At 41.2% G+C, this 26289-nt stretch overlaps 2 protein-coding genes and 1 long non-coding RNA gene across 11 annotated transcripts in view; 2 read left to right on the top strand and 1 right to left on the bottom strand.

Annotated features, from left to right (window-relative positions):
• Window positions 1-153: 153 nt before the first annotated feature.
• LOC145548489 (uncharacterized) lies at window positions 154-2129 on the top strand. The gene is made up of 2 exons (XR_014084499.1): window positions 154-318; window positions 1868-2129. It is a non-coding gene; the product is annotated as an uncharacterized LOC145548489 (long non-coding RNA).
• LOC103460904 (butyrophilin-like protein 2) overlaps window positions 1872-26289 on the bottom strand; it is a 55853-nt gene continuing 31435 nt past the window's right edge. Inside the window, exons 1-8 of one of the 8 annotated variants that reach the window (XM_081598923.1) lie at window positions 17983-18165; window positions 12276-12638; window positions 7577-7678; window positions 5471-5812; window positions 4421-4744; window positions 3862-4185; window positions 3175-3495; window positions 1872-2657 (exon numbers count right to left, since the gene is read on the bottom strand). In XM_081598923.1, coding sequence (XP_081455049.1) covers window positions 2593-2657; window positions 3175-3495; window positions 3862-4185; window positions 4421-4744; window positions 5471-5812; window positions 7577-7678; window positions 12276-12638; window positions 17983-18070 — 1929 coding nt within the window. In that variant the 5' untranslated portion in view covers window positions 18071-18165 and the 3' untranslated portion in view covers window positions 1872-2592. Of the gene's footprint in view, window positions 2658-3174; window positions 3496-3861; window positions 4186-4420; window positions 4745-5470; window positions 5813-7576; window positions 7679-12275; window positions 12639-16034; window positions 16276-17982; window positions 18166-26289 lie in introns of those variants that run through there. The other 7 variants (XM_081598922.1, XM_081598917.1, XM_081598918.1 and 4 more) reach the window with 7 other exon arrangements.
• Window positions 18259-24436, top strand: LOC145548483 (uncharacterized). 2 transcript variants are annotated; one of them, XM_081598937.1, is made up of 5 exons: window positions 18259-18433; window positions 18769-18804; window positions 18970-19224; window positions 23548-23602; window positions 23781-24436. In XM_081598937.1, the coding sequence occupies exons 1-5, from the start codon at window positions 18406-18408 to the stop codon at window positions 23893-23895; spliced, it is 489 nt and encodes a 162-aa protein (XP_081455063.1). In that variant the 5' UTR covers window positions 18259-18405; the 3' UTR covers window positions 23896-24436. The 2 variants fall into 2 exon arrangements, with proteins under 2 accessions (XP_081455063.1, XP_081455062.1); XM_081598936.1 differs by lacking the exons at window positions 18259-18433; window positions 18769-18804; window positions 18970-19224 and adding exons at window positions 19238-19543; window positions 19625-19855 and having other exon boundaries at window positions 23781-24426.

Here is a 26289-nt window from a genome sequence, read left to right as displayed (position 1 = left end):
AAGTTTATTCATCCTGAATGTTGAGAAAAGATAAAAAAAGGATCAGCAGAAACAGAAACATTAAGATTGACTCAGAAATGATGATAAACCAGATTTTCATTCAGCCTTAAAGCACCGAGCAAAATGCAACACATCAAGATATTCACAAGAAATAAAAATACAAGAGATTATAGATATACTAGCATCATATATGAACACTGTATTTGGTAACAGAGGAATAACTCAGTCTGAACCTCAGCTAATGTCCGACTACATACTGAATATTTATATTAGTGACCAAATTATTTCATGACCTTTAGGTAATAAGTCAGATCAGAGGTTGTTAAGGAAGAATTTTTATATTACTGGTAAATTTAGCAAAACTCTGGCTCTGATACTTCCTTTTGATCCCGGGTTTTCTCGCGTGGCCACGTGTGGGGACAAAAACACAACAATGCGTGTTGACGTCACAGAATTACAGAATTTAATCCAATCAGAAGAAAATATAAGATAGTACAGGAAACTGAAGAAACACAGATACAAACATTGTTACCTGAGACAAGAAGACAAAGAAATATCAAGGACGTCCTTGGAGAAAGAGCTGGTGCAGAAGTAAAATAAATCAGCTTTTTTTCTGAATTGTTTCCCTTGTGCACAAACTTTTATACCTGTAGGTGTGTTTACCTCTTTAATGTATTCAAATAAGGCGTATCTCTACTTGACCAATTGGAAGGCATCTCTGGCCCTTTTAAATTTAGAAAAAAGTCCCGCAGTTTGGTCGCAAGATCAAACACCTTTTGTTAAATAAGGTAGAAGCAGACTCTCCGAATTCATGGTGGTTTATGTCTTTCACAGATCAGTGTGAAAAGCTAGAACTTCCTACTGATTGTTTCCCAACAGACAAAGAGCAGATCAGAAGATCTTGGCAAACAATCTGCTTTAACTACAGTAAAATATATCAATAGGTCAGAATATGTTATAAATTTTAAAACTATAATTATGGTATTTCAATCAAGTCATAATAAATTCTAAAACTAACTTATTTTAAATGTATTTTCTTAACGCTATCCGGCTCTACAGCCATCTGGGCCAAGAGAAACAGATGAATGAACCTCACAGGTAGCTGTGAGGTTCTGGTTTCTCTTCTGCTCTGCCAGGAACAAACCTTTAATACTGTACTTTTAATTCAATGAAAAGTTCTCCAAAAACCCAATTTGTTCTTCTGCACTCAGCATCTCCAAGGTTTAGTCCTGATATCAAACCAAAAGCAATAGATATAATATCAACAGAAAATAATGAAGTACAATTCCTGTTTCTAATTAGGAATTAGAAACAAATAAGAATTAAGACATTCATTCACCATAAACCTAAGTATTTTCTAATACTAAAAACATTTTCATGTGATTCTAATATAGTCAGAAATAATACAATTTCAAATACATTCATCATTAACTAAGTTAATTCTAAAACAAGATAATAGAATTTTCAGTCAAAACATGTTATTAATAACTAAGAAAAATGTCTTACAAATTAAATGTTAGTGATTTAAAACATTTTATGTTATATTCAGTTTTTTCACCATGTCAGATGTTAGTTTTGGAAGAATTCTCATCCTGGTTACGTGAACCGACCAAAGTTCCCTTTCTCAGAGTAATTCAAGTGATACTGTCCTCCACCTCCCTGCATATGTTAATTTATGACCTCCTGTCTTTAATGATAAGACCCCAGGGGTCTGAGCCGAAATTCTCCTGCAAATCCTCTATTCTCCTTTGTACTTTAAATACTTCGGGTTTTAAATCACTCACACAAACCTGTTCAAACTTAAGAAATTCGTTCTAAAAGGTTTAAACTGTGTTAAACACTCAAAATAATAATTTTTCTCAACAAGGTTTAAAATTCAAAGTTATGTATTTTAAAACACATTAATATGAAAGCAACATGTAACAAATGAATAACATGAGGTTTAAAAAATATATTTCAGTCAGAAGTGAACATATTTTGTCATAAATCTGTAATTAGGTTCAAATTCAGCATTTCATGCAAAGTAACAGTTCAGGACTTCAGGTTTATATTCAGATCATGTTTAAAATAATAAAAAGAAGCTTCTAATTGTATTGACAACAAATTAATAAAGCGTTATTCATACAGAACTAAGGGACATGGAGGATTGTTTTATTTTTGTTCTGTCACAATAATGAACTGATCAGTTGATGCAGCATAACTGATACTGAGTCTCTTAGGGACCCATCAAACTTTCTGCTATGAGGCTTTCATGAGGTTTTTCCATGTAACCTCATGAAAGCCTCATATTAAGGCTTATATCCATGTAGTTATATATCCATGCATCACATTGTGAAATATCTGAAGTTTTATATATTTTTCTTTAGCTAAGGCACCATAAACCTATTATATACACAGTAGGAAAAAATAAAAACACATCCAAACTATTAGCAGTATTTCTGAGTTATTATTACAGGGTAATAAATCATCTGTTAGTTTAAATGTATGTGTCTCTTTTGTTTGGTCTGTCTCTGTTGGTCCATCACAACCTTCACTGAGATCGGCTCTGATCCAAAGTCTGACTGGATCAATGATCAGAGATGATCAACCTGATCAGACTGATTGATCAGCCAGCAGTGGCTCCATGATGTCCTCTGGTTGGACCTGGACTGTCCCTGCTGAGGAGACAGAGGACAGTTAGAGAGACAATCTATCAGCATCAGATGTTGGTAAACAACCTGAACTCATCAAGTCAGAGGATCCAAAGCTCTTCACTCTACATTCACTCATTCACTCTACATTCACTCATTCACCCAGTGATCCACATGGTGAACGTCCTCAGTGAGGTGGAGGATTCATTTATTCTCTCTGGTGGAGAAAGATGGAGGAGGAACTTCCTCTGATCCTGAATGCAGCTCTGATGTTTCTCTCTCTACCTTCCTGGTTGTCCTTCCAGCTGCTCTCTCTCGTCTTTTTACCGTTTTCTTTCCTCTGCTTCATCTCTTCCTGCTATCAGAACCAGAACTGATCCAGTCGGTTCTATTGGTAGAACCAACCAGAACCACACTGAACCTCTTCCTCCTGCTCTGCTTCCTCATCTTCATCACTCATTACAAAAGTTGACCTTTGACCTTCTAATCAGCCAACCATCACTATTAATCATAACCAGTAGTTGGGATCATTTAAACCACCGACCTTTGACCTGGAGCTGAACTTCTTTCTCCATCAGGACGTCTCCCTTCCTGTTGGAGACTCTGCAGGTGTAGGTGTTACTGCATGTAGGGTTCAGAGTCAGACTGAGGTCTTTAGTCTTCAGCAGGTTTTCCTCCATTTTGGTTCTGGTTCTGTAGAACTGGTCCTGTTCTCCAGGCTGATCAGAACCGTTCTGATACACATGGACCTTCCTGTTGTCTCTGTCCATCCACTCCACTCTAACGTCTCCATCCAGATCCTCTGTGGTTCTGCAGGGCAGCAGGACAGACTCCACCCCTGGTTCTACCTCCACCTGCTCTTTGACTGAGAGACAACAGAGGACAAGATGAGTTGGACAGACAGCAGCAGCTCTGAGGACATGTCCTCTGACTGGATGAAGGTCCAACATGTTGGACTGGTTCCATCTGAAATGTGTCCCATGTCTCCACTGAACAGAGACACTGTTGTCTCTGCTGTGTCCAACCAGCAGCAGGTGGACAGAATGTCCTCAGTGAGGACAGCAGGAAGCTGCAGACTGTCCCCAGCAGCTGTTGGACTCTGTGTCCCCGTTTGTCCTGGACCTCTTCCTCCTGCTCTGCTTCCTCATCTTCATTACTCAGTACAAAAGTTGACCTTTGACCTTCATCACTATTGATTACAACCAGTAGTTGTGATCATTTAACCACTGACCTTTGACCTGGAGCTGAACTTTTTTCTCCATCAGGACGTCTCCTCCTCTGTAGACTCTGCAGGTGAAGGTGTTACTGTCTCTCTCAGTGGGTCGTCTCAGAGTCAGACTGAGGTCTCCAGTCTTCAGCAGGTTTTCATCCATCTTGGTTCTGGTTCTGTAGAACTCGTCCTGTTCTCCAGGTTGATCAGAACCGTTCTGATTCACATGGACCGTCCTGTTGTCTCTGTCCATCCACTCCACTCTAACGTCTCCATCCAGACCCTCTGTGATTGTCCAGGGCAGCAGGACAGACTCCTCCCCTGATTCCACCTCCACCTGTTGGACTGAGAGACAACAGAGGACAAGATGAGTTGGACAGACAGCAGCAGCTCTGAGGACATGTCCTCTGACTGGATGAAGGTCCAACATGTTGGACTGGTTACATCCTCTTCCTCCTTCTCTGCTTCCTCATCTTCATCACTCATTACATCACACTGACCTTTGACCTTCTAAACAGCCAATCATCACTATTGATCAGAACCAATCAGCTGATTGGAAAAATAGATTTAAACCACTGACCTTCGACCCGGAGCTGAACTCGTTTCTCCATCAGGACGTCTCCGTCTCTGGAGACTCTGCAGGTGTAGGTGTTACTGTCTGTCTCTCTGGGTCGTCTCAGAGTCAGACTGAGGTCTTTATTCTTCAGCAGGTTTTTAGCCATGCTGGTTCTGCCTTTGTAGTCCTGGTCCTGTTCTCCAGGTTGATCAGAACCGTTCTGATACACATGGACCTTCCTGTTCCATCCGTCCATCCACTCCACTCTAACATCTCCATCCAGACCCTCTGTGGTTCTGCAGGGCAGCAGGACAGACTCCACCCCTGGTTTTACCTCCACCTGTTGGGCTGAGAGACAACAGAGGACAAGATGAGTTGGACAGACAGCAGCAGCTCTGAGGACATGTCCTCTGACTGGATGAAGGTCCAACATGTTGGACTGGTTCCATCTGAAATGTGTCCCATGTCTCCACTGAACAGAGACACTGTTGTCTCTGCTGTGTCCAACCAGCAGCAGGTGGACAGAATGTCCTCAGTGAGGACAGCAGGAAGCTGCAGACTGTCCCCAGCAGCTGTTGGACTCTGTGTCTCCAGTTGGACTCAGACTGGTAGAAAGACAAGGACACGTCTCCATGGAGACCAGCAGAGGACAGGCTGCTCCGCCTCTTCAGTGTGGACCAATCAGAGGACAGGAAGCAGAACTTCAGGACTTCCTGTCCTCTGTTGGAGACAGAAGGTCCAGTTGGACTGAGGCCGGTTCTGTCAGGGTTCTGGTTCTGTCCCACATCAGGACGTCCTTCAGTCCACATGGACATGAAGCTCTGAGTTCTGGACGGGTTGATGGAGCTACTGGACCAGGCTGGTTCTGGAGCCAACAGAACCTGGAGGTTCTGGAACTCGGAGGCCCGGTTCTGATGGGTTCTGGAAGGATTCAGGGTTCTGATGGAGGTCAGAGGTTGAATGGTTCAGAACCAAAACCAGAACCAATCCAGTTCAAACAGAGAAAAGATGGAACTGGTTCTGATCCAAACAGTTCCTCTGCTTGGCCTCTAAAAATAGATTTAAACCACTGACCTTTGACCTTTAGGCAGAATTTTTTTTCCATCAGGACGTGTCCCTTCCTGTTGTAGACGCTGCAGCTGTAGGTCCCTCTGTCTCCCTCAGTCGGCCATGACAGAGTCAGACTGAGGTCTCCATTCTTCAACAGGTTCATCCTGGTTCTGGTTTTGTAGCGCTGGTTCTGTTCTCCAGGCTGATCAGAACCGTTCTGATACACATGGACGGTCCTGTTGTCTCCATCCTTCCACTCCACTTTAGCCACAGACAGTCTGTATTTACAGAACCACAGGAAACGTGGGACCTTTAAGGGCAGCTTAACAGACTCCTTCCCTGATTCCACCTCCACCTGTTCTGGGTCTGAGAGACAACAGAGGACAAGATGAGTTGGACAGACAGCAGCAGCTCTGATGGTCTCATGACTGTCTCCTCCCTGTCTCTGTGTCTTCTGGAGGACTCTCTGAGGACAGAGTTGTAGTACTCGAGATCATGTTTTGATTGTCTCGGGCGCTGAGGACTCTGCATTTTATTTCAGGACCAGTCGAGACCAGAACTGTGAAAATATCACTAAACGTGCAGCAAACTGTCCAGTTTATTTGTTAACATCTTTGTTCTCAGTGCACGCAAAACCACCGATTAAAATCCAACCAATAACGTGTTTCTGCCCTCCCCCTCCCCACCTTTCATTCGCACGCGGCTCCAGGACATGCGCAGTGGTTTCCTCTCAGCGGCAGAAGATGTCTGTCTAACCGTCAGTAATAGAATAGAGCTGCATAAATAATCAGAAACCCGATGGCCACAGCTAACTCAGCAGCGCTTCGCTTTCACAGACGGTGAGGACAACGTCTAACTTTTTTCATCACTCAGAAAAGAAGCTCAAAGAAGGTTAGCTCTGTTGACGTGATGCTAGCAAAGCTAGCTGTACAGAGCCACATAAGCATTGTGATGAAAAAAAGTCACTGCCTGAATTACTGTGCTGATGTTTTGACTGACTTGTTGCATGTATGGGACAACGCTGTGACCAAAAGTCTGCAATATAGTGATGAGACATTCAGAAACAGTCGATTCTTCTCCACGGCTCTTTACTTATTAGATGGGACTGGAGTGTCACTGAGAGCCCATCAGATTACTATACGCTGTCAGAATAGCATACATACAGCGAGTATCATGCCTGCATGCGCATCAAGACATCCGACCGTCAGAGGAGTTGTCAGTTCACCATACGCAGCAAGTTATGATAAAAATAAGTCATTAAATTGTTTTCAATGATAACTATATAGATAAACATGCGTTGTCATGGTCTCAAAGTGTAGCAGGTCTGGCTGCAGCTGCAGTCAGCTACAACACGCCCCTGTAAAACTCATTAACCTACTTAACCGGTCAGTCAGGATGCCAAACAACTGTTAATAATAAAGTGTATGATGATCTACGTCATGATTCTATGTTGCTGATTAAATAAAATCATATGGTAATGACGTGACTGACAGATATAGCTGTGAGTTTGTGCTAAGCGTATGACGATTTGACAGCGTATGGTGACCTGACAGAACAGAGCAATATGGGCAAACACCCAGGGTGTTATCTTTTTAGGGATGGCCCAAGACCACTGCAGATCAAAGCACAGAGATGGAAGCATAGCAGAACCAAGAGCTTGTTCTGCTTTTAGTTATTAAGTATTTAATATCTAGGTGTTTTATGGGAATATGGATCTTTCAGATCACATTTGAAACATTTTATTGTGTCATGTAGCGCGGGGCGCTGGTCTTGGTCTTCACTCGGTCTCGGACCCTAAAAGTCTTGGTCTTGTCTCGGTCTCAATACATTCTGGTCTTGGTCTCGTCTTGGTCTCGGGTTAGGTGGTCTTGACCACAACACTGTCTGAGGACAGGTGGGTTGCTGGCCCAGTTGGACTGAGGCCGGTCCAAGCTCTGCTCCATCCTCACCGACTCTTTATGTTCTGTTTGTCCTCAAGCTCACAGAGAGACAGTTTGAGGACAAGCTTGTCCTCAAGTTTGAGGACATGTCCTGCTGAGACCCACAATGTCTCAGCTGCTTCAGTCCTGCTATGGAGGAGAGCAGACACTGACCAAAGGCATTATGGGTAATGCAGTTCTAGAGACTCACCTGGTTTCCAGGGGAGCCATAAATAAACAGAAACTCCTGCAGCAGCAACCAGACCCAGAACCAGTAGAACCAGTAGAACTGTGGCCCAGACTGGAAACGGTTCTGTGGAGACAAATAAAGATGGATGAGTTTTAATAACAGAATATTTTAATAATCTGATGATTTTTCTATCAAATCTGATTTAACAGACAGGAAACCTGGTTGGTTCAGAGTTTGACTAGAAGAGATCTGATTGGTGGAGCTGGTTGCCCTGGTAACCAGATCATGATCTGGATCAGCCCAACCTGATTCTGACTAGAAGAGATTTGAATGTTCCAGCTTCAGAGGAATCAGGTGTTATGAACATTTTTATGTTCAATATGAAACCAATAAAGTGACGGAGAGAATCTGCATCTCGTCTTTGTGTGAAATGTTGAACTGCTTTATTGAATAATTTATTATGAAAGTGTTTATTTATTATTAAATTTTGATTTATTGCTTAAAAAAACTGACAAATGTTAATTTTATAATTTTCTCCTCAACAGCATCAAACAATAATAAATTCAGGAATCTGGTCAGATGGACTTTAGTGTAAATCTCATTTCTTTAACCTGAAGAATCTCGTTTCAAACTGAAGATTTTAAAAAGCAGCTTTTATGTTTGTGGCACCGTGGACGTTGTGTCATGCAGAAAAATTAATAGTTTTAAATCCTTTTTATTGTTTCACATTGTACTACAAAATGTTGTCATAACCAGGGCTTAAAGTAAAAAAAAAATCCTGAGCCTGAAACTTATAGTGATGATAGAAATTAACTATAGCGTTGCTATGGCCACAGTTTAATAAAAAGTGTCTTTGAATAGTGAACAATGGCTTCTAACAATACGATTAACAAGCTAAACACTCAAACTTAAATAAGACTTCAGTTCATTTCAACTCAAACTAAATGTAAAATGTCTGAGTCCTAAAGGTTTGACTTACAGGCAACAATCCCTCAACATTAAATAAGAGCCTTTCAGTCAATGTAATTTAGAACATGCAACATTATCAATTAAATCAGTTTCTCAACCTGTTTCAGCCCAGAGCCCCCCCAGCCTTTATCCAGCCCCCCCAGCCTTTATCCAGCCCCCCTCCCCCCCACCAAAGAATTTGCAGGCTACTTTGCACTGACTATTATTTTATCATTAATATTACTATCACTATTGTAGATGTTTTGATTTTTATGCTTGTTTCTGTATTTATCATCAAAAATAATTTCCCAGAGAACAAAAAAGTCATGAGAATAGAAATTATTTTCACAGGCGTCTATGAAAAATGCAACAAACATTCAAGTTAAAATCTGTAGGCCTAACAGCCAATCAGAGTGGAGAATATATTCTTATTCTTTTCCATTTTCTAGTTGTTAAATATTCCACTAAATGACCAGATAAAAGATGTTCAACATGCCAGTTTAAACTTTGAACTATTAGCAACCGACTGAGCTGCAGCATTAAAACATGGATAGAACTGTAACTACATTAATCACAGCTCTTCTTCTCTTCAGGGTTTCTGGTGGTGCAGCTCTGTGCTGCCTTCAGGAGAATGGGACATCAGAGCATCATCCATAAAACTTCACCCACATGGCATTTATTGTGCAAACCAGAGCTTTCAGTGGAAAAACTAAAGTTCCTTTTATCTGGAAATAGTGTCTGTTTATTCTTGCCATACAGTCTCTGTATTAATTATTGCTCGAAAGGTCTTGCCATACCAGTTTATTCCTCTGTATTTACTTTAGTTTCTTAGTTTATTCTTGCATTTTGTTCTTCATTCATTTCCATTTAGTTTCATTTGATTAGTTTTATCCTCTCTTGGTTTATTGCTATGTCCACTTTAGTTTCTGTCCTGTTGCTACATTTATTTTATCATTTATTGACCATCAGTAATCTTCACTCATCACCTGCTGCGCCGCCTAATCGTCATGTTTCACATCATGTGTTGATTTTTCACTGTTCAGCATCAGATTCTCTGTTTTTATCCCATAATTCACATCTAGTTCGTCGCTCCGTTTTATGTCCCGCTTCTCCTGTTTCAGAGTTTTGCGCAATGTGAACGTCTTTTTGTTTTTAACCCCCTAAGGTGCAGGGCGGTCGGGAAGCGTATCGATGGGGAAAAGGCAGACTGACATAAACCTTTTAAAACAACGGAAACAATTTCTGCATTCTGATTGTTGAAATGTAAAAGTGCTGTGTTGCTCTATCACACCCGTTTCATACCGGACCACTTACAGCTCCGTGTTAACGCCATAAAATGAACGCTACGAAATACAGTTTTAGCAAGGTGCTCAAAGTCTAAACTGGTATTGTTGTGACTGTAAGGTGTAAAGTTTACCTTTGACCAAACGCCCCCCAAAGTAATCCCAGTGACCCCCTTTTGTAAAAATGTCCGCCAGCTTCCCGTCTTGTCCTCTTTCCTCTAGCCATGCCCAGCGCCACTTGTTTTTAATTCCTTTCTCAAGTAAACATGTTTCTTTACCGGGTCAGACAAACTCCATCTTCTTTCATATCACATTTGATTTAACCGCCGAACCGAACACATGCGCTTCTTTTCTACAAACCGTTTTACAGTCATTGGTCAAGAACACGGGAGCTAGAATCTGATTGGCAGACATCTTTGTAGACGGAGCTCTTTAAGCCCAGACACTACAGTTTGGTTGAGGCGGACCATTTGGTCAAAAGCCGTAAATCCGGCCCCCGGTTGGAGCTCTTTAAGCCCTGCATAAAATTTGAAGGTTTCCCTCCTTACTGTGCATCGGCTGCTGATACAGATTCAGCTCTGAATGAGGTTTAGTCACATGATCAGGATGATCCAGTTTTACTGAGTTTTCAGTGTGAACACACATTATGACTGAAGATGCAACACCAGATCAGAGGACAGAGTTCAGACCCGCCTTTCAGCTTCTCCACCACTGAGATGCATCCTGCTGGTAACAACATGAAACCAGTGGCTGCAGGCAACAGCTGCTAGCTGCAGGCTGTCAGGTGGTAGTTTGTGTTAGTCTTTGTTTTTGGCCTGGTGGGACTGGTGGTCCTGTTTTCACTTTTCTTTTGCAGTAGATTAACTTTTTGACTTTTGTACGGTACAAGAAGAGGCTTCGATTGGATTGTATAGAATTGGCCTCTGCATGTCTACATGCTGGCCACCATCTCTGCCTTCTAGCTTCCATCTCATCCCAGTTTTCCATGTCTGGCATATCACCATTCATTTTATCTTTTAAACTGGTTCCATTGGTCCTGTGTCCAGACAGAGGGATAATCAGTAGCCCAGCATCATGACCTGTTTGTTCTGAAGATCCTGCAGCTTCCACTTCTCTTCCTAACCTGGCGCCTCCTCACCCTGACTCTCATACTGACAGGAGGAACCACAGAGCTCTGTTAGGTTAAAGCTCATCTTCTGAAGTTGGGATGTTTTTCCTCCAACAGGTTCCAGAGGAATCACCTCAAACCAGATGCTGGACTGGATTTTATTTCTGTCATTTGTGAATGTTAGAGCCTCATTTTCAACAGTGGAGCTATAAAGGTTGAAAAAAGGTTATTATTTTGGAGAAAATCTCATCAACATTTGTCTTAACAGAGACATATGCAAGCAAAAGTTACTTGAGGAAGATTTTCCCTTTATTTCATCTTTGTAATCCATTTGTAACCTGTTTAATATTCCACTGATCGGTGGAATATTAAACAGAGGAGCGGCTGTCTGCTGTAAAGAATCAACAGGTTCACTGTGCAGCTGTGACTGATTAGTTTTTCAAGAACAATCTAAAACTTTCTCCCCATTTCATATTGTTTCTGAACTCTTAGTGCTTTACTAGAGCAGGGCTGGCTACCCAGCTGAAATTAATTTAAACTACTAGCAGCCAAAGCACCGTGTCCGGCTAATATCTGCACCAACAGTAAGACAAACAATGATGCATATAAGAGGCATTAGTTTATAAAAGTCCAGGCAAACGTAAATTTACCATTTTAAAAACAAAAAGCAGCAGCAGGATGTAACTTCATAACCTCATTTTCTAAGCAGAATCTCAGAGCAAATAAAAGAGAAATTACGTTGTGTAAAACAAGAAATAGATCACAGCAGCCAAGTGGAAAAATTCACTCTGACGTGGATCGTAATTATGAAACAGATTTGTACCATTTGTTCTGTGGGTTATTTATGTGGATTGGTGCCATTTAAACGGCTGTAAAGCGAAGGTTTTGGACCGCAGTGAAGTTACTTTCAAGTTGGATATTCGATATTTGAGCTCCGGGGAGTAAGCGGCGTTTAGCTAAAGGTTGATCCGATTTATGAACGCTAATGTCGGCCAGAGGTTCTCCACCTGCTCCCGGCCGCAGCGCCGAAGGTTCACTTAGGAACCGTCAACAAATTACCGAACCAAACATTCCTGTCAAAAAAATGTTAATAAATGCCTTGAATTGTAACCGACTAACTAATTGTAAGTGCTAATTCATGCATGAGACATGAGACACAATATCATCTATTACATTTTAAAGTCATATACATTATTTTCAATAATTTTAATATTAAATAATATAATGTTCTCTTCAATAGCTTCATGTGACCCACTGACTCAGAATCACTTTAAAATAATTATTTAGTATTATTTAGTAGTAGATGAATGAAGGTCATCATCAACATGATCTGGATCAGAACCAGGAAGCTGCTGGTTCTGATCCAGAGACAAACTCTCACCTGGAGGAGGAAGAGGAGGAGGAGGAGAAACCTGGAGGCTGATGGTGCTGATCAGTTCCCCCACATGTTTTTCTGTATCAACTCGACATTCATACGTCCCGCTGTCATCAGTCGTCGTGTTCTTCAGAATCAGAGACACGTCTCCTTTCCTTAACTGATTACACAGCAGATCAACTCGGTCCCTGTAAGATGGATGCTGGGCTCCGGGATCAAGCTGATTATCTTTGTACAGGAGGACAAGATCTGATGATCTCAGATCGGTTCTCTTCCACTCTGCGATTCTGATGTTTAGCTGATCAGGATCTTTACATGGCAGAATGATGTTATCTCCAGGTTCAGCTTTGATTGCTGCGTTGTTCTGATCTGAAGGAGAGAAAACAGAGTAGAGAGGTCAGAGGTCAAACTGGACTTTAACTAGTATTAAGAGAATAAAATCAACTTCTGGCTCGTTATATTCTCTTGTGCTTCCGGATTCAATGAGGCCATGCGTGGAAACAAAAGCCACACAGAGTTAACAATCAATTTGTTGATTTTGTGTGAATTTCGACAATAATTATCAAGAAACTGGAGGGACCCATTTATATAATTTGGCAGTAAACAGATCAAAACTGCATTGATTTGATTGATAACATAATATTTAACCTCACTTAGTGTTTAGATCAGTGGTTCTTAACCTTTTTTGAGGTACCAAACCCACCAGTTTCATATGTGCGTTCACTGAACCCTTCAGTAGTGATAAATAAAATATGATTTCCCCCCCAAATTCAAGACATAGGGGTGACCCAACTAGACTTTAGTTGGGTCACCCCAAGATCACCAAGTCTTCTTAAAAGGTAGAGTCTCTGAGATCAGTTCTTCAAAATATAGTCAGTGTTTTCAGCAAAGCTGAGCCGACTGTCCAGAAACGGTATCTGTGATCGGCCCTCATGGGTGATCGGTATTGGTATGGGCAGAAAAAAACCTGATTGGCACATCTCTAGTTTATAGTTTTATGAATTTAAAGTGGGAAGCGGACCAATCACACAGCTGGCGCCTCTGTGCGTTTCCTCCTGCGCTGCTGCTGCTTTATCTCCAAGTTTATCTCAGCGCGGATCCCGCGCCTCCTTTCACTCAAACTGGACACAGGCTGACATGTAAGGATATTTACATCAACCCCGTGAGGAATTATGATTCCTTGGAGAAATCTATATCAAGTGTAACACGGGGGAAGAACCTGGATAGTGACCGAGGACGTGGCCTTATAGCCAACTGGTAGATTTCTCAAATTATGTTAGACAACCTATAGGGTCTCCCTATTAAAAGAACCCAGGTAGGTCTGGCTTCAAATGACAAAACAGAAGTTGTATGCAAAATATATTTTATTTACTTACAATATTAAAAATAGACTTTATTCTTCAACTTTAAAAACCCAATAAAGCACAGCAATCTAGGACAAAAATTAGGAGAAATCTGAGATTTAAATAAAACCAACCACTACAACCCAAATTAGCAGAAACACAAAATAACGTTAAGTAACAAGGACGACAAAAGAACAAAACATGAATCCCAAATTACACATAAAGTCCTAAAGAGCTGCTGTGAGTAAGTGCATCTGTAAAAAGGGGCCATCAAACTGTAGTTCTGGCTCTGATGTGCTGATGCTAAAGTCCTGGTTCTAAGGTGCCCTGACCAACCGGACCACACCATTCCGACCACCTAACAGAATATTAGCATAAACCATGCTACTAGCTGAGAGCATGTAAACACCAAGAAAACGAGAGCATAATAGGCAACAGCAGCAATCTGCAATACACAAAGAGACGATAAAAGTTCCCGCTACGCTGCTAAACCCAGACGAGGAAGAACAAACTCCACCTTAATCAGTCACAACTGCACTAAAGGGAGATTCAGACCATGTAGTGCCAATCCACCAACATAACCCAAAACACACAAATCACATCAGACGAATAACCCAGGGCCTGTTGCAATCAACCTGATGAACACAGAACCAGCACTCACCCAACTAAAGGTCCACCTCTGACTGCAGGCAGCGACTGGAGAACCACAACCTGGTGACGAAGCTGAAGCTGGTTTCCAATTCCAGCTTCCAATAGCTAAAGGGCGATTCCACTTCATTTTTCACTACCTTCCGCATCTTTAATCAACTCTAGTTTAAAAACTACAACACCTAGACACTTGAAACTTGGACTGGATTATTCTCCTCTTCAAGCAGAATATTTAAAACCATGTTTGGGATTTGTGAAACTTTTTCCTCATTGGTGAAACTTCAATAAAGGTTGATTTTACCACTTTTTTGCATCTGGATCACACTAGAACTGGTCTAATTCCAAATCTACAACACCTAGGTACTTCAAACCTGGGTCAGATTATTTTCAATTAATAGCAGAATATGTAAAATCATGTTTAGGATTTGTGAAGCTTTTTTCGGATTTGTGAAATTTCCAAAAAGTGCTGTACCACATTTTTTTTTATCTCGGCCACACGAAAACTGCTCTAATTACAAATGTACAACTCCTAGACTCTTCAAACTTGGACTGGATTATTCTGCTCTAATAGTAGAATATTTATAACCATTTTCTGATTTGTGAAACTTCACTTAACAGACACCTGCAAAAGATCTTTCCTTTACAATAACATATTGAAAAATTAATGAGTTACACCAACATTTTATTTCCCACTGGGATTAATAAAGTAGTTTTGAATTAGAAATTTAAAAAAACTTAATGGAACATGTATGAATAATATTCTGATCTTTGGTGAAGTTTCACAAATCACATAAAGGTTTCACAAATTCCAAACATGGATTGAAATATTCTGCTATTAGAGCACAATAATATAGTCCAGGTTTGAAGAGTCTATGTGTCGTAGTTTTGGAGATGGAGCAGCTCTCATGTGACCAAGATCTAAAAAACGTCCGAAATCAGCTTTTATTGCAGTTTCACAAATCAGAAAAATGTTTCACAAATCCCAAACATGGTTTTAAATATCCAGCTTGAAGAGGAGAATACAGGTTTGAAGAGTCAGAGTAGAGCCGCTGCTCCTCCACGTCGAGAGGAGCCAGTTGAGGCTCGGGCATCTGGTCAGGATGCCTCCTGGACGCCTCCCTGGTGAGGAGTTCAGGTCCCACCGGGAGGAGGGGAGACCCAGGACACCTGGAGGGACGATGTCTCTCTATGGCCTGGGAACGCCTTGAGGTTCCCCCGGAGGAGCTGGAAGAAGTGGCTGGGGAGGGAAGTCTGGGCCTCCCTTCTGAAGCTGCTGCCCCCGCGACCCGACCCCGGATAAGAGGAAGAAAATGGATGGATGGATGGATGGATGGATGGATGGATGGATGGATGGATGGATGGATGGATGGATGGATGGATGGAGAGTCTAGGTGTCATAGTTTTTTAATTAGAGTAGATCTATGGCGATCCAGATGCCAAAACATTGTGAAAATTGAACTTCATTGAGTTTTCACAAATCAGATAAAAGTTTCACAAATCCGAAACATGGTTTTAAATATTCTGCTTGAAGAGGAGAATAATATAGTCCAGGTTTGAAGTGTCTAGGTGTTGAAGTTTTTAAACTAGAGTTGATTAAAGATGCGGAAGGTAGTGAAAAACGCCTTTAGCTATTGGAACCTAGAAATAGAAACCAACTTCAGCTTCGTCCATCAATCAGGGGGTTAAAACAGGGAAATAACTAAAACATGTCGGCTCTTGAGGGCTGAACTTAGACTTTACTGTAAGTACATTTAACCATGTTTCTGAATCTCACCTGTAGCAGCGACCAACTGCATGAAGACCAGAGACAGCAGGAGCAGAGACGCAGTCAGAGAAGAAGAACCCATTTCCTGGTTGGTTCGGTCTCTCCGTCCGAAACTTAAATTCATTCACGTTTCTAAGTGGAAATATTTCATCGGGACATAAAGACACTGAAGTTTAACTTAAAACGACACAGGCAGAAGAGCGGTGGAACTAGAGTAAATGAATGAAACCCAGAGAAAGTGAAAACTCAGTTTTCCTTTCACTTTCCACTGCAGTGGAGGTGAAGGTGGAGCTTATGATGGTAATGAAAAACGGGGAAATCCAGACTTCCCAGACGGAAACATCAACGGAAACGACCTATGAAGTGGGAAACTGTGAGCCTCCATGCTCACAGTTTCTCACTTGTCGATGCTCGAGACAGAAAATCTGAAGTTTTGCAGCTGGACGCGGAGAGTGAACCAATCAGAGAGACTCAGATGTGACGTAGCAGCCTGTGATTGGTGTCATGGCTGGCCGTTTTATCCATAGACATAATATAAGAGTAAACCCGCACTGGCTGTTCCGGCGCAGGAAATACGGCGGCCATCTTGGAGAGGTCGTCCCTCCTACTTTGTTCAACCAAAACAGCAGAAGATGCCTCAGCACTGAGGGATATTGTTGTTCTGATCGATGGATTATTGATGTGAGGCTCCACAGACAACATTTCACAAGTAAGATGGACATATTACTGTGTATATTTTGTGATTATAATATTACTTTACTGTATTTATGTCCACCATCGAGATACCAGCTAATATTAGCTACAGTGCTTGATGTAATACGGGTTCAGTCGCTATGAAGGATAACTGAGATTCTGTAAATCTAAAAAAATGTATTATTCTCTAACATTGACTTAGATTATCTGACACAAGAGCCTATATTAGAAATGAAACAATGTAACATATATTATAAAACTTATATTACGTGTTATAACATTCACCAGCAAAGTTTACACAGGTGGTAAAGACTATTATTTATATGTAATTCTTTCACTAGTAAGATGCATCCTATATCTTCCGTTATTGTTTTGAAAGTTTCATAAAGACACGATGTGAGGAAGAGGAGGGAGAATCTATAAAGAGAGACGATTCACTGCAGCACGGATGAATCTCACATCGGATTTTGGACTCAATCTCAGCTGCTGAATCTCTGAAGCTAGAACTCGTCTGCTGGAAAACATAGATATATACGTACGTACACAATGTATGTATGTATGTATGTATGTATGTATGTATGTATGTATGTAGCAAGTTTCTCTAAAAACCTCAGAGCAGGTAAATGAGGGTCTGTGGAGCCACAATAACCATGAATTCAGACCAAAGCATTGCTGTTCTGGTCATGTAATGCAGTTTGAATGATGAGGATTTAGGCAGTGAGACCCAGAGAAAATAAGTTTAACGTGGTCCAAGTCCCAAACTGTACACAGAACCACAGGTCACACAGACTGGCACCCAGTAACAGAAACAAGGACTGGGAACGACAAGGGAAGACTAAATACACAACAAGGGATAACAAGGGACAGGTGGGACCAGTCGGGGACTTGACAAGACAGAGAATAAATTAACTAATGACCACAGAAAAACCCTGACAAAAGAATGATTTACACGAGAAAAGGAAGGACTTAAAAGAATAATATGTCCACTTTAACTGGGCCAGTATCCTGGTAAGCAGTACCATCATTTCTAGGTTTGACCCTTTAGAGTATCAGGACTTTTTCCCAACATTCAGTGCATACCGGCATTTTTCCTGTGTTTGTAATAGATGATATGTGTTTCTCATTAATATGCTCCGGCAACACAAATACATTCAATATATAACATGAAAAAAAATTTTGTTACAAGTGAAATAACCTGTCAGTAAAAGCAGTTATTTGTCTTAAGTTCATTATTCTTGAATATGAACAATTCCTGAATATCTACCATTAGGGGGCGCCTCTCTCCTTCTAATGCCATCTTCAATCTCTTCTCTAACATCGGCCTTCTTCCTTTTCTTCTTCATCACATCCATGGATCTTCTACATAGTCTTCCTCTTTGTCTGAGATGTGAAAATGTTTCATTTTTGTTTGTTTGTTTTTACCTTGAACTTTCCTAATTATACATCCTTCCTGCCCTGCAGCCCCTCCTCTCTCTGCCCCTCCTCTCTCTCCCCCTCCTCCTCTCTCGCCCCCTCCTCTCTCAGCCCCTCCTCTCTCTCCCCCTCCTCTCTCAGCCCCTCCTCTCTCTCCCCCTCCTCTCTCCCCTCCTCTCTCTCTCTGCAGCAGACGGACCAGCAGCAGGAAGTAGGCGGCTCAGTGAGCCGTTCTCAGCTTCAGCCAAACATCGTCAGGTCACTGAGAAGAACAATGGAAGGAACATCTCACTGTCTGATCTGTAAGTAAAGTTTTAGTCTCTTTCTGCTGGATCAGCATTTCTCTCTGTCTGAGACACTGGAGACATTTTACTGGATGGGATTTAATAGGATCTGGTGATAGAATCACTGTGGGGCTGGAGGTTTCTGTGTGTAAATGGATCTGTTGTCTAATAAAGTGTCAAGAGTTGATGTCTGTTGTGAATCAGCGATAAATAAAACAATCAATTGACCTTTATAAATAACAGCATCTAAAAAATGAAAATCGTCTATAAATTAAGTCTGAATTTCACAGTTTAATTGTTTTCAACATGTTCAGCTTTAGTTTATAATAAATATATATTTTATTTTTCTCTAGTTCTGATCTTCTTGCTGAGCTGCTCAACAGATGAAGGTTGGTGAACTTCTGTTACATTAAAATGATTTTAAATATTCAAAGATGAGCTTTGGAATAAATGTTACATCTGAGAATTCAATTTAAAAAATTGCTTTGGATAATTATTGAATATGATGCTTTTTAGTTTTAAGAACTGAAATCATGATAACTGAATCTCTTCAGCTGCTCTGACTCTGAGTCCCAGCAGATTTCAGTTCTTTGAAAGAGAATCAGTGACTCTGATTTGTGAGGATGGATGGACTGTGAGGAGAAACACAACCGGAGGAACCAGGACTTGGTGTGGAGATGGATGGGGGAAACCAGTTGGTTTTACCTGCAGCATCACCATGTTCCCATCAGACTCTGGTGTGTACTGGTGTGAGTCCACATCTGGATCCTCCCCCAGCAGCAGCAGCAGCATCCAGCTCTCTGTCTCTGGTAAGATCAGACTGTGGAGTTAGTGTTGCTGTGTGGAAATGGATGAAATGCTGTAGTTTGTCTCTGTGTTGAGGTGGATCAGTGATCCTGCAGAGTCCTGTCCTCCCTGTGATGGAGGGAGATGACGTCACTCTGAGCTGCAGAGCAAAGAGTCCAGCCCACAACCTCCCAGCTGCTTTCTATAAAGATAAAGTCGTCATTGGTCATGGAGCATCGGGAAACTTTACTCTTAAAACAGTGAAGAGATCTGATGAAGGCTTTTATAAATGCAGCATCAGCGATCAGGGAGAGTCTCCATCCAGCAGGATCTGGGTCAAAGGTCAGAGGATGAAAATATTGTTAAACTTTGGCTGTCAAAAGAAATTGATGGGCAATTATTGAATAAAAAACTTTATTCTAGAGAAACCAACTTCTGATACTCCAACCACTTTTGGTTCTCTATCATCATCTTCACCTCCACCCTGTCCTTCACCTCCATCATCATCATCTTCACCTCCATCATCATCTTCACCTTCCTCCCAGTCTCATCTCTTCATGCTCCTGACTCCACCATGTGTGATTTTTGGGTTTTACTCCCTGATTCTGGTTCTGCTGATTCAACTGTTGAGACAAGAACAGAGAAAATGTGAAGGTGAGACAAACCTTTGTTCCTCCATCCAGTTTTATCTAAAACACAGAAATTATAGTTAATTTTAATCCGTTTATTTCAATTTTTTTGGAACTAAAGACGTGAAAAGAGAACTTTACTTAAAATAAGCATTTATGTCTGACTTCCGGGTGAGCAAGCAAGATGGCGACAGCTAAACCAGGTGATTCCCCGACGTATTTTAAAAATCTAACTTTTTAAGCAAATGCGGGATATAAAATACACGTAAAAGTGAGACGGCCAAAGTCCAAATCAAGGAGTACCCTGCTGTCTCGACAGAAGAAGAGACGAACGAAGAAGGTATGGCTGACCTCTCGGATTCAGAAGCAACACTAGCGGCTAATGAAACGGCTAGTCTACAAACTATTCTCCAAGAAATAAGAGAATCACGTCGAGAAAATGGTGATGGCTTCTGAGAGGTTAAAGAGGAAATTAAGAACATAAAGAGAAAACTGGACGAGGCGGAAACGGAGAACCGGATTCAGCAGCTGGAAGAGGAGGAGCTATGAAGCTCAGTGAAGAGCAGGACGAGTTCGAGGCCAAGCTGGTGGAGATCGAGGCGGGAAAACTTAGGGCTCCACGGTTTTAAGGAGGATGGCTCTCCATCTGTTTCAGCCTTCATAGACAATCTACTCAGAGACAAACCGGACATTCCGACATCACTCGACCTGAACACTGAGAGCTCACCGCTCTGGGACCCAGAGCTCCGCCTGAAGGCCCCGCGCTCAGTAATAGTCAACCACATCTAAGGTCAAAGACCAAATACTAAACCGAGCCTGGCAACAGAAAGGCTTCATGCTGGCAGGGACAAAAGTCGTAGTGGACCATGATTATCCTCCAGACGTGTTAAAACGGAGACGTGTGTTTCCTTTGGGGTGGGGCGGGTCCTCAGCGGGGAGAGGATCTCCGTTCCCGGCCAGGTTTGGTGATCTACGGGAGCAATGCTCGGATCTGCGGCTCTGCAGCTGGAGCGACGGAGGACGTGGAGAATCGAGGCTTCGCCACCATCCAGCCATCTACAGCATGGGTTGACAAGATCAAGAGCACGATGTGGACCAAGCCGGGACAAAATGATAAGGATTACCCACGAAATGGATCGCGGGAGGGATATAAGAAGAACTGGACGAGTTTAGAAGAGAACAAGCACAACCATAGGAGCAAATAGACCAAACATATCCTGTTTATTATTATTATTATTAATAATAATAATATTATTTCTCCTCTATTGGTTTTATTTGGAGTCGGGGACGGCACCTGGAGGGGAACAGGAAAACTTTAGAAAATGGAAGGCTATAACCAGGTGTCGCCACCAGGGGGCCCTTCACAGCCACAACGTTACACTGGTTTCCCCTCAAAATGGCTCACAAACCGAAACGCCACTAAAGTCGATAATAAGGAAAAGAAATTCTTAAATGAAGTGTTAGCTTGATTTGCAAAGCTAAAATGTTTGGATTGTTCACAGTCGTTCTTTGAGTAGCTTCGGGATGTCACTTATTTTACTTATTCTGAATAATCGGCGATATAAAAGCCATGACTTCATTATCACCACTAAGAATCCCAACATATAATGTAAAATGAGTTCATAACATAATAAAAAGGGCTAAAATATTAGGAAAAGTGAAAAGGCTGAGGTGGTTTTCCTCCAGGAAACTCACCTCTCAGAGGTAGAGCATAGTAAATTTAAAGATTGGGCTTTAATCAGGTATTTAGTGCATCACATAAATCAGGTCGTAGAAGGAGGGTGGAAACCTTAATGTCCCAAAGGGTCACATTTGAGGTGATCCATGAATATAAAGACAAAGCTGGTAGATATAGCAGTGGGCAGACTGGAGGGACAAGACACTAAACAACCCAGAGTTAACTGCAGCGAAGGCAGGAAGGTCAGAAAGATGATTAAAGAGCTGGAGATAAGAGACTTTTGGCATGAATTCAACCCCATAAAGAGGGTCTATACCAGTGACGTGCGGTGAGGTTCACAGCTGGTGAGGCACCAACTTAATTATAATCGGATTTACAAATCTAGACCCTGCATGTTATTGTTTACATGAGGAAATTTCGCGCATGCGTACAATGCTGGAGGGCATAAAGGCTATTCCTTTACATGCCATCCATAGCTGCGCCGCCGCCGCAGAATATTTCCGTTATCTCAATAAAACTTAGACATGTAGATATTATTAATTTCGTGCTGTGTTTAACAGCAAAGGGAGAAACCGTTAAACTCAAATCCACGTCTTTCTCGCTCTCCGTATCAGCGCAGCTACTGTGTGGCTAGCTCCATGGCTAGCTCCCTGTTACCGTGTCTTACTCTGCAGCTGTGCAGTCACAATATCCGGGATCATGATCGCCCCCAGCGGCGAGGCAAGAGAACTGCCTGCTTCACCTCGAGTCTGTTCTCTGCCGTTTCTGATCGCTCATCAGCACAGGAAACACGCAGGGTAGCAACTACATAATATTCAGGTGGATGCGAACATGGAAATCGGCGCTCCACCCCCCCTCCCCCCTTTCTACGAAGGAAGGTACGTGAAGGTGAAGGAGCCCACGCACTACTACCCCCCACCCTCACCCCTCCCCACCCCCAACACGAAGGTACGTGAAAGGTAAAACTCGCTACCTTTACCCTGTTATGTGGCCAGGTAAGGCGCTGAAGTGTTTGTGAAAACGTCATCGGCGCGCCGCCCCCTCCAGACGGGGTTTTGACGCCCCCTGTGGTGCAGCGCCCCTATTTCTTGACATTAACCAAGAAATCATTGCTGATATAAAATGTGTTATAAAAGTATTACTGATTGCACTTTAAACATTAGGTAGCTTTATGTTATTGAAGGTAAAGTTTAAACGGTAATGATTTATTGGTTAATGTCAAGTTGTCATAAAGACATTTTGAATAAAGTCAACTTTGCATTAAAAGTGTCATAATTTACCGAATGACGCTTTATGACAAGTCATAAATATTCATGAAGGCTTATTCATGCTCATGACATGTTATGTCATGTTTATAAAAGTGTCATGTCAGTCTTATTCACACCCCTTAAATTGTTACCAAATCTTGTTGACAGTTTTGTTGTTTCCTACTTTGTGGTGAAACGTTTCGTCTCTAAATGGTTGAGATGTTTGTGGTCTGATTCTTAGTTTCTGATAAATTTCCATGACATCTTTAGACTCGATGCAAAAGTGTTGAGTTAAAAAAAACCTGCTAACTTGCTGCTGTTCATCAAGTCCTGCTAAATAAAACATTTAGATTTAATGTGGCGTGTTAACAGCTGTTGTATTTGTTGGCTTTATTGTTCAATAAACTGTAAAAGATCACAAAGACAAAACGTTTCCGTTGCAAAGGGGAGAAGCGTGAGGCCAGCTAACCCCACCGAAGGCTTGCAGCCCTTCGATATTTATTTTCTTCAAAGCATAGGCGTGTCGCCATAGTGATAATTCATCAGCACAAAGTACAGGAAATGCATTCCATATATGGTAACTCTTTAAGACGGCTGGTTCTATGCAGGATGTAACAGCTGATCTATTTTTGTAGACGGCTGTAAAGGCGTCTGCACATTGTCTGGAAACATCTTGAACAAAGAAAAATACGTCTAACAGAATTATGAAAATATAGAAAATATATCGGTAAATAAATGGTAAAAAGTTTCAATATGAACTGAACAGTAATGAATGTTTGTTTCATTTTGCAGTGACCGACCCGGTGGAGATGAATTCTGTTCGTTATCGACAGAAGCAGAACCAGAGGTAAAACTCTCTAAGTTATGAGATTATTTTCTGCTTCTTGCTTTAAATCGTGTGGCAGAAACGACCAACTGTGACCCTTAGAATCAGATGAACTCAGTTCAGTTCTGCATCAAACTGTTTCTTCTATATACATGAATTTCTGCCTTATTTGTGAGGATGATTTCTGGTTTCTCTCCAGGGTGGAGATGATGATTCCTCTGGTGGTGAATCCTGAAGGTTTCTCTCCCCCAACATCAGATCTTCACCCAGCGAGCCTGAAAGACGATGCTGAGGGAAAAGATGCTGAGGAATAACTGATGACCTGCAGCTGAGGCTCAGATATGATCCACAAACATCCTGCTGTTCATTGTTTAAAATCTTTAACGCACAGGTGTCCAACTCCAGTCCTCTGCTGTCCTGCAGTGTTTAGATGAGCCACAGGTACAAAACACTGGAATGAAATGTCTTTATTACCTCCTTCTTGTGTAAATCAGCTCTCCAGAGCCTTAATGACCTAATTATTCTATTCAGATGTGATGCAGCAGAGGAACATCTAAAAGTTGCAGGACAGCAGAGGACTGGAGTTGGACACCCCTGCTTTAATGTTATAAACTCAGATTTATATGTTTAAAGTGTTAATATTGCACTTAAAAAACAAGTTGATTTTTTTTTTTAATGTGAAACATATGTGTTAATTCAAGAATACAAAATTAAACATTTCAGTCGTTTCTGTGTGGATAACGAGAGTAAATTTTTATTCTTTGAAATTTATGAAGAAAACATTTATATTAAATGAAAGTTTTCACTTTTAATAGTTTTTGCTTTGTTTTTCTAACCAAACTATATTTTCATGACTTTAATTAGAAAATAAAAATGAAACTAAAACTCCTTTCCGATGTTCAGCTTTGTGTGTTTGTGATCTTTATATTGAATAAACTCAACATGAATTTTGAGTTTATTTTCCTCAGCAGATGATAAACACTGTTAGTCTGAACCGTCATGGCAGATTCTGTTGTAGTGAACCAGCAGAGAGCAAAGGGAGGGTGTGAGCAGCACGTACACGAGGTGATTGGCACTCACTGCGGTGGGTGACCATGACGTCATCGGCCAAAATTATAACTTTTAATATCTCAGAAACCAAAGCTGCACAAACGCAGCACTAACGAAGTAGCCCACTTTGGTTTGTTTTGGAGCAAGATGGGGTGACGATGAACACCCTGGTTGGTTTTAACACCTTTACACTGAGAATGATGATGCTAGTGGAAAACGACTGACTGGTTTCAGTTCCTCTAACAGGAAGTATTTTTTCTAAGAAAAGCCAAAGCAGCAGAAACCTGAGGTCCGTTTCTCAGGGGGTTGAGTTTCAGAACCTGCTGCAGTTCAGTCAGTTTAGCATCTAAATCAGTTTCTCAACCTTTTTCAGCCCAGCCCCCCCCCCAGCCTTTATCCAGCCCCCCCAGCCTTTATCCAGCCCCTCTCCCCCCACCAAAGAATTTGCAGGCTACTTTGCACTGACTATTATTTTATCATTAATATTACTATCACTATTGTAGATGTTTTGATTTTTATGCTTGTTTCTGTATTTATCATCAAAAATAATTTCCCAGAGAACAAAAAAGTCATGAGAATAGAAATTATTTTCACAGGCGTCTATGAAAAATGTAATGAACATTCAAGTTAAAATCTGTAGGCCTAACAGCCAATCAGAGTGGAGAATATATTCTTATTCTTTTCCATTTTCTAGTTGTTAAATATTCCACAAAATGACCAGATAAAAGATGTTCAACATGCCAGTTTAAACTTTGAACTATTTCCAACCGACTGAGCTGCAGCATTAAAACATGGATAGAACTGTAACTACATTAATCACAGCTCTTCTTCTCTTCAGTGTTTCTGGTGGTGCAGCTCTGTGCTGCCTTCAGGAGAATGGGACATCAGAGCATCATCCATAAAACTTCATGTGGCATTTATTGTGCAAACCAGAGCTTTCAGTGGAAAAACTAAAGTTCCTTTTAATGCCATACAAATATGAGACAGAAACATGGATTATATCTTTATATTGATCTGTCTATTGATTATAGATTAATAGTTTTACTGGACAGAAATTACAAAGAACAAATCTGGTTCTTAATCAGATCATAATGAGTCAAAGTGTCATGGAGTCATCAGCCTCATGACATTAACACTGACATGAAAAATAATATTGAAGAAATAAATATATCAAATCTAATTAAAACATAAATAAGTGATCAGTTCTTTACTGTTATGGTCTGTAAGATATATTTATTCTCAGTACTAGATGTGGTCTCAACAAACCCATGACACTTCAACAATATTATTTTACATTTTATCTGGAAATAGTGTTTTGTTCTTCATTCATTTCCATTTAGTTTCATTTGATTAGTTTTATCCTCTGTCGGTTTATTGCTATGTCCACTTTAGTTTCTTTCCTGTTGCTACATTTATTTCATCGTTTATTGACCATCAGTAATCTTCACTCATCACCTGCTGCGCCGCCTCATCGTCATGTTTCACATCATGTGTTGATTTTTCACTGTTCAGCGTCAGATTCTCTGTTTTTATGCCATAATTCACATCTAGTTCGTCGCTCCGTTTTATGTCCCGCTTCTCCTGTTTCAGAGTTTTGCGCAATGTGAACGTCTTTTTGTTTTACCCCCTAAGGTGCAGGGAGGTCTGGAAGCGTATCG

Source organism: Poecilia reticulata, chromosome 18, assembly GCF_904066995.2.
Source record: "Poecilia reticulata chromosome 18, P_reticulata-male-v2, whole genome shotgun sequence".
NCBI lineage: Eukaryota > Metazoa > Chordata > Actinopteri > Cyprinodontiformes > Poeciliidae > Poecilia > Poecilia reticulata.
This window is presented reverse-complemented; position numbering and strand designations above follow the sequence as displayed.

Bases quoted from the DNA above. Each gene is read 5' to 3' on its own strand.
- LOC145548483 (XM_081598936.1), top strand. From the start codon at position 19,336: ATGGAGGGAGATGACGTCACTCTGAGCTGCAGAGCAAAGAGTCCAGCC. The intron at 19,544-19,624 runs GTCAGAGGATGA...ACTTTATTCTAG, and splicing joins CAGCAGGATCTGGGTCAAAG to AGAAACCAACTTCTGATACT. The intron at 19,856-23,547 runs GTGAGACAAACC...TTCATTTTGCAG, and splicing joins AGAACAGAGAAAATGTGAAG to TGACCGACCCGGTGGAGATG.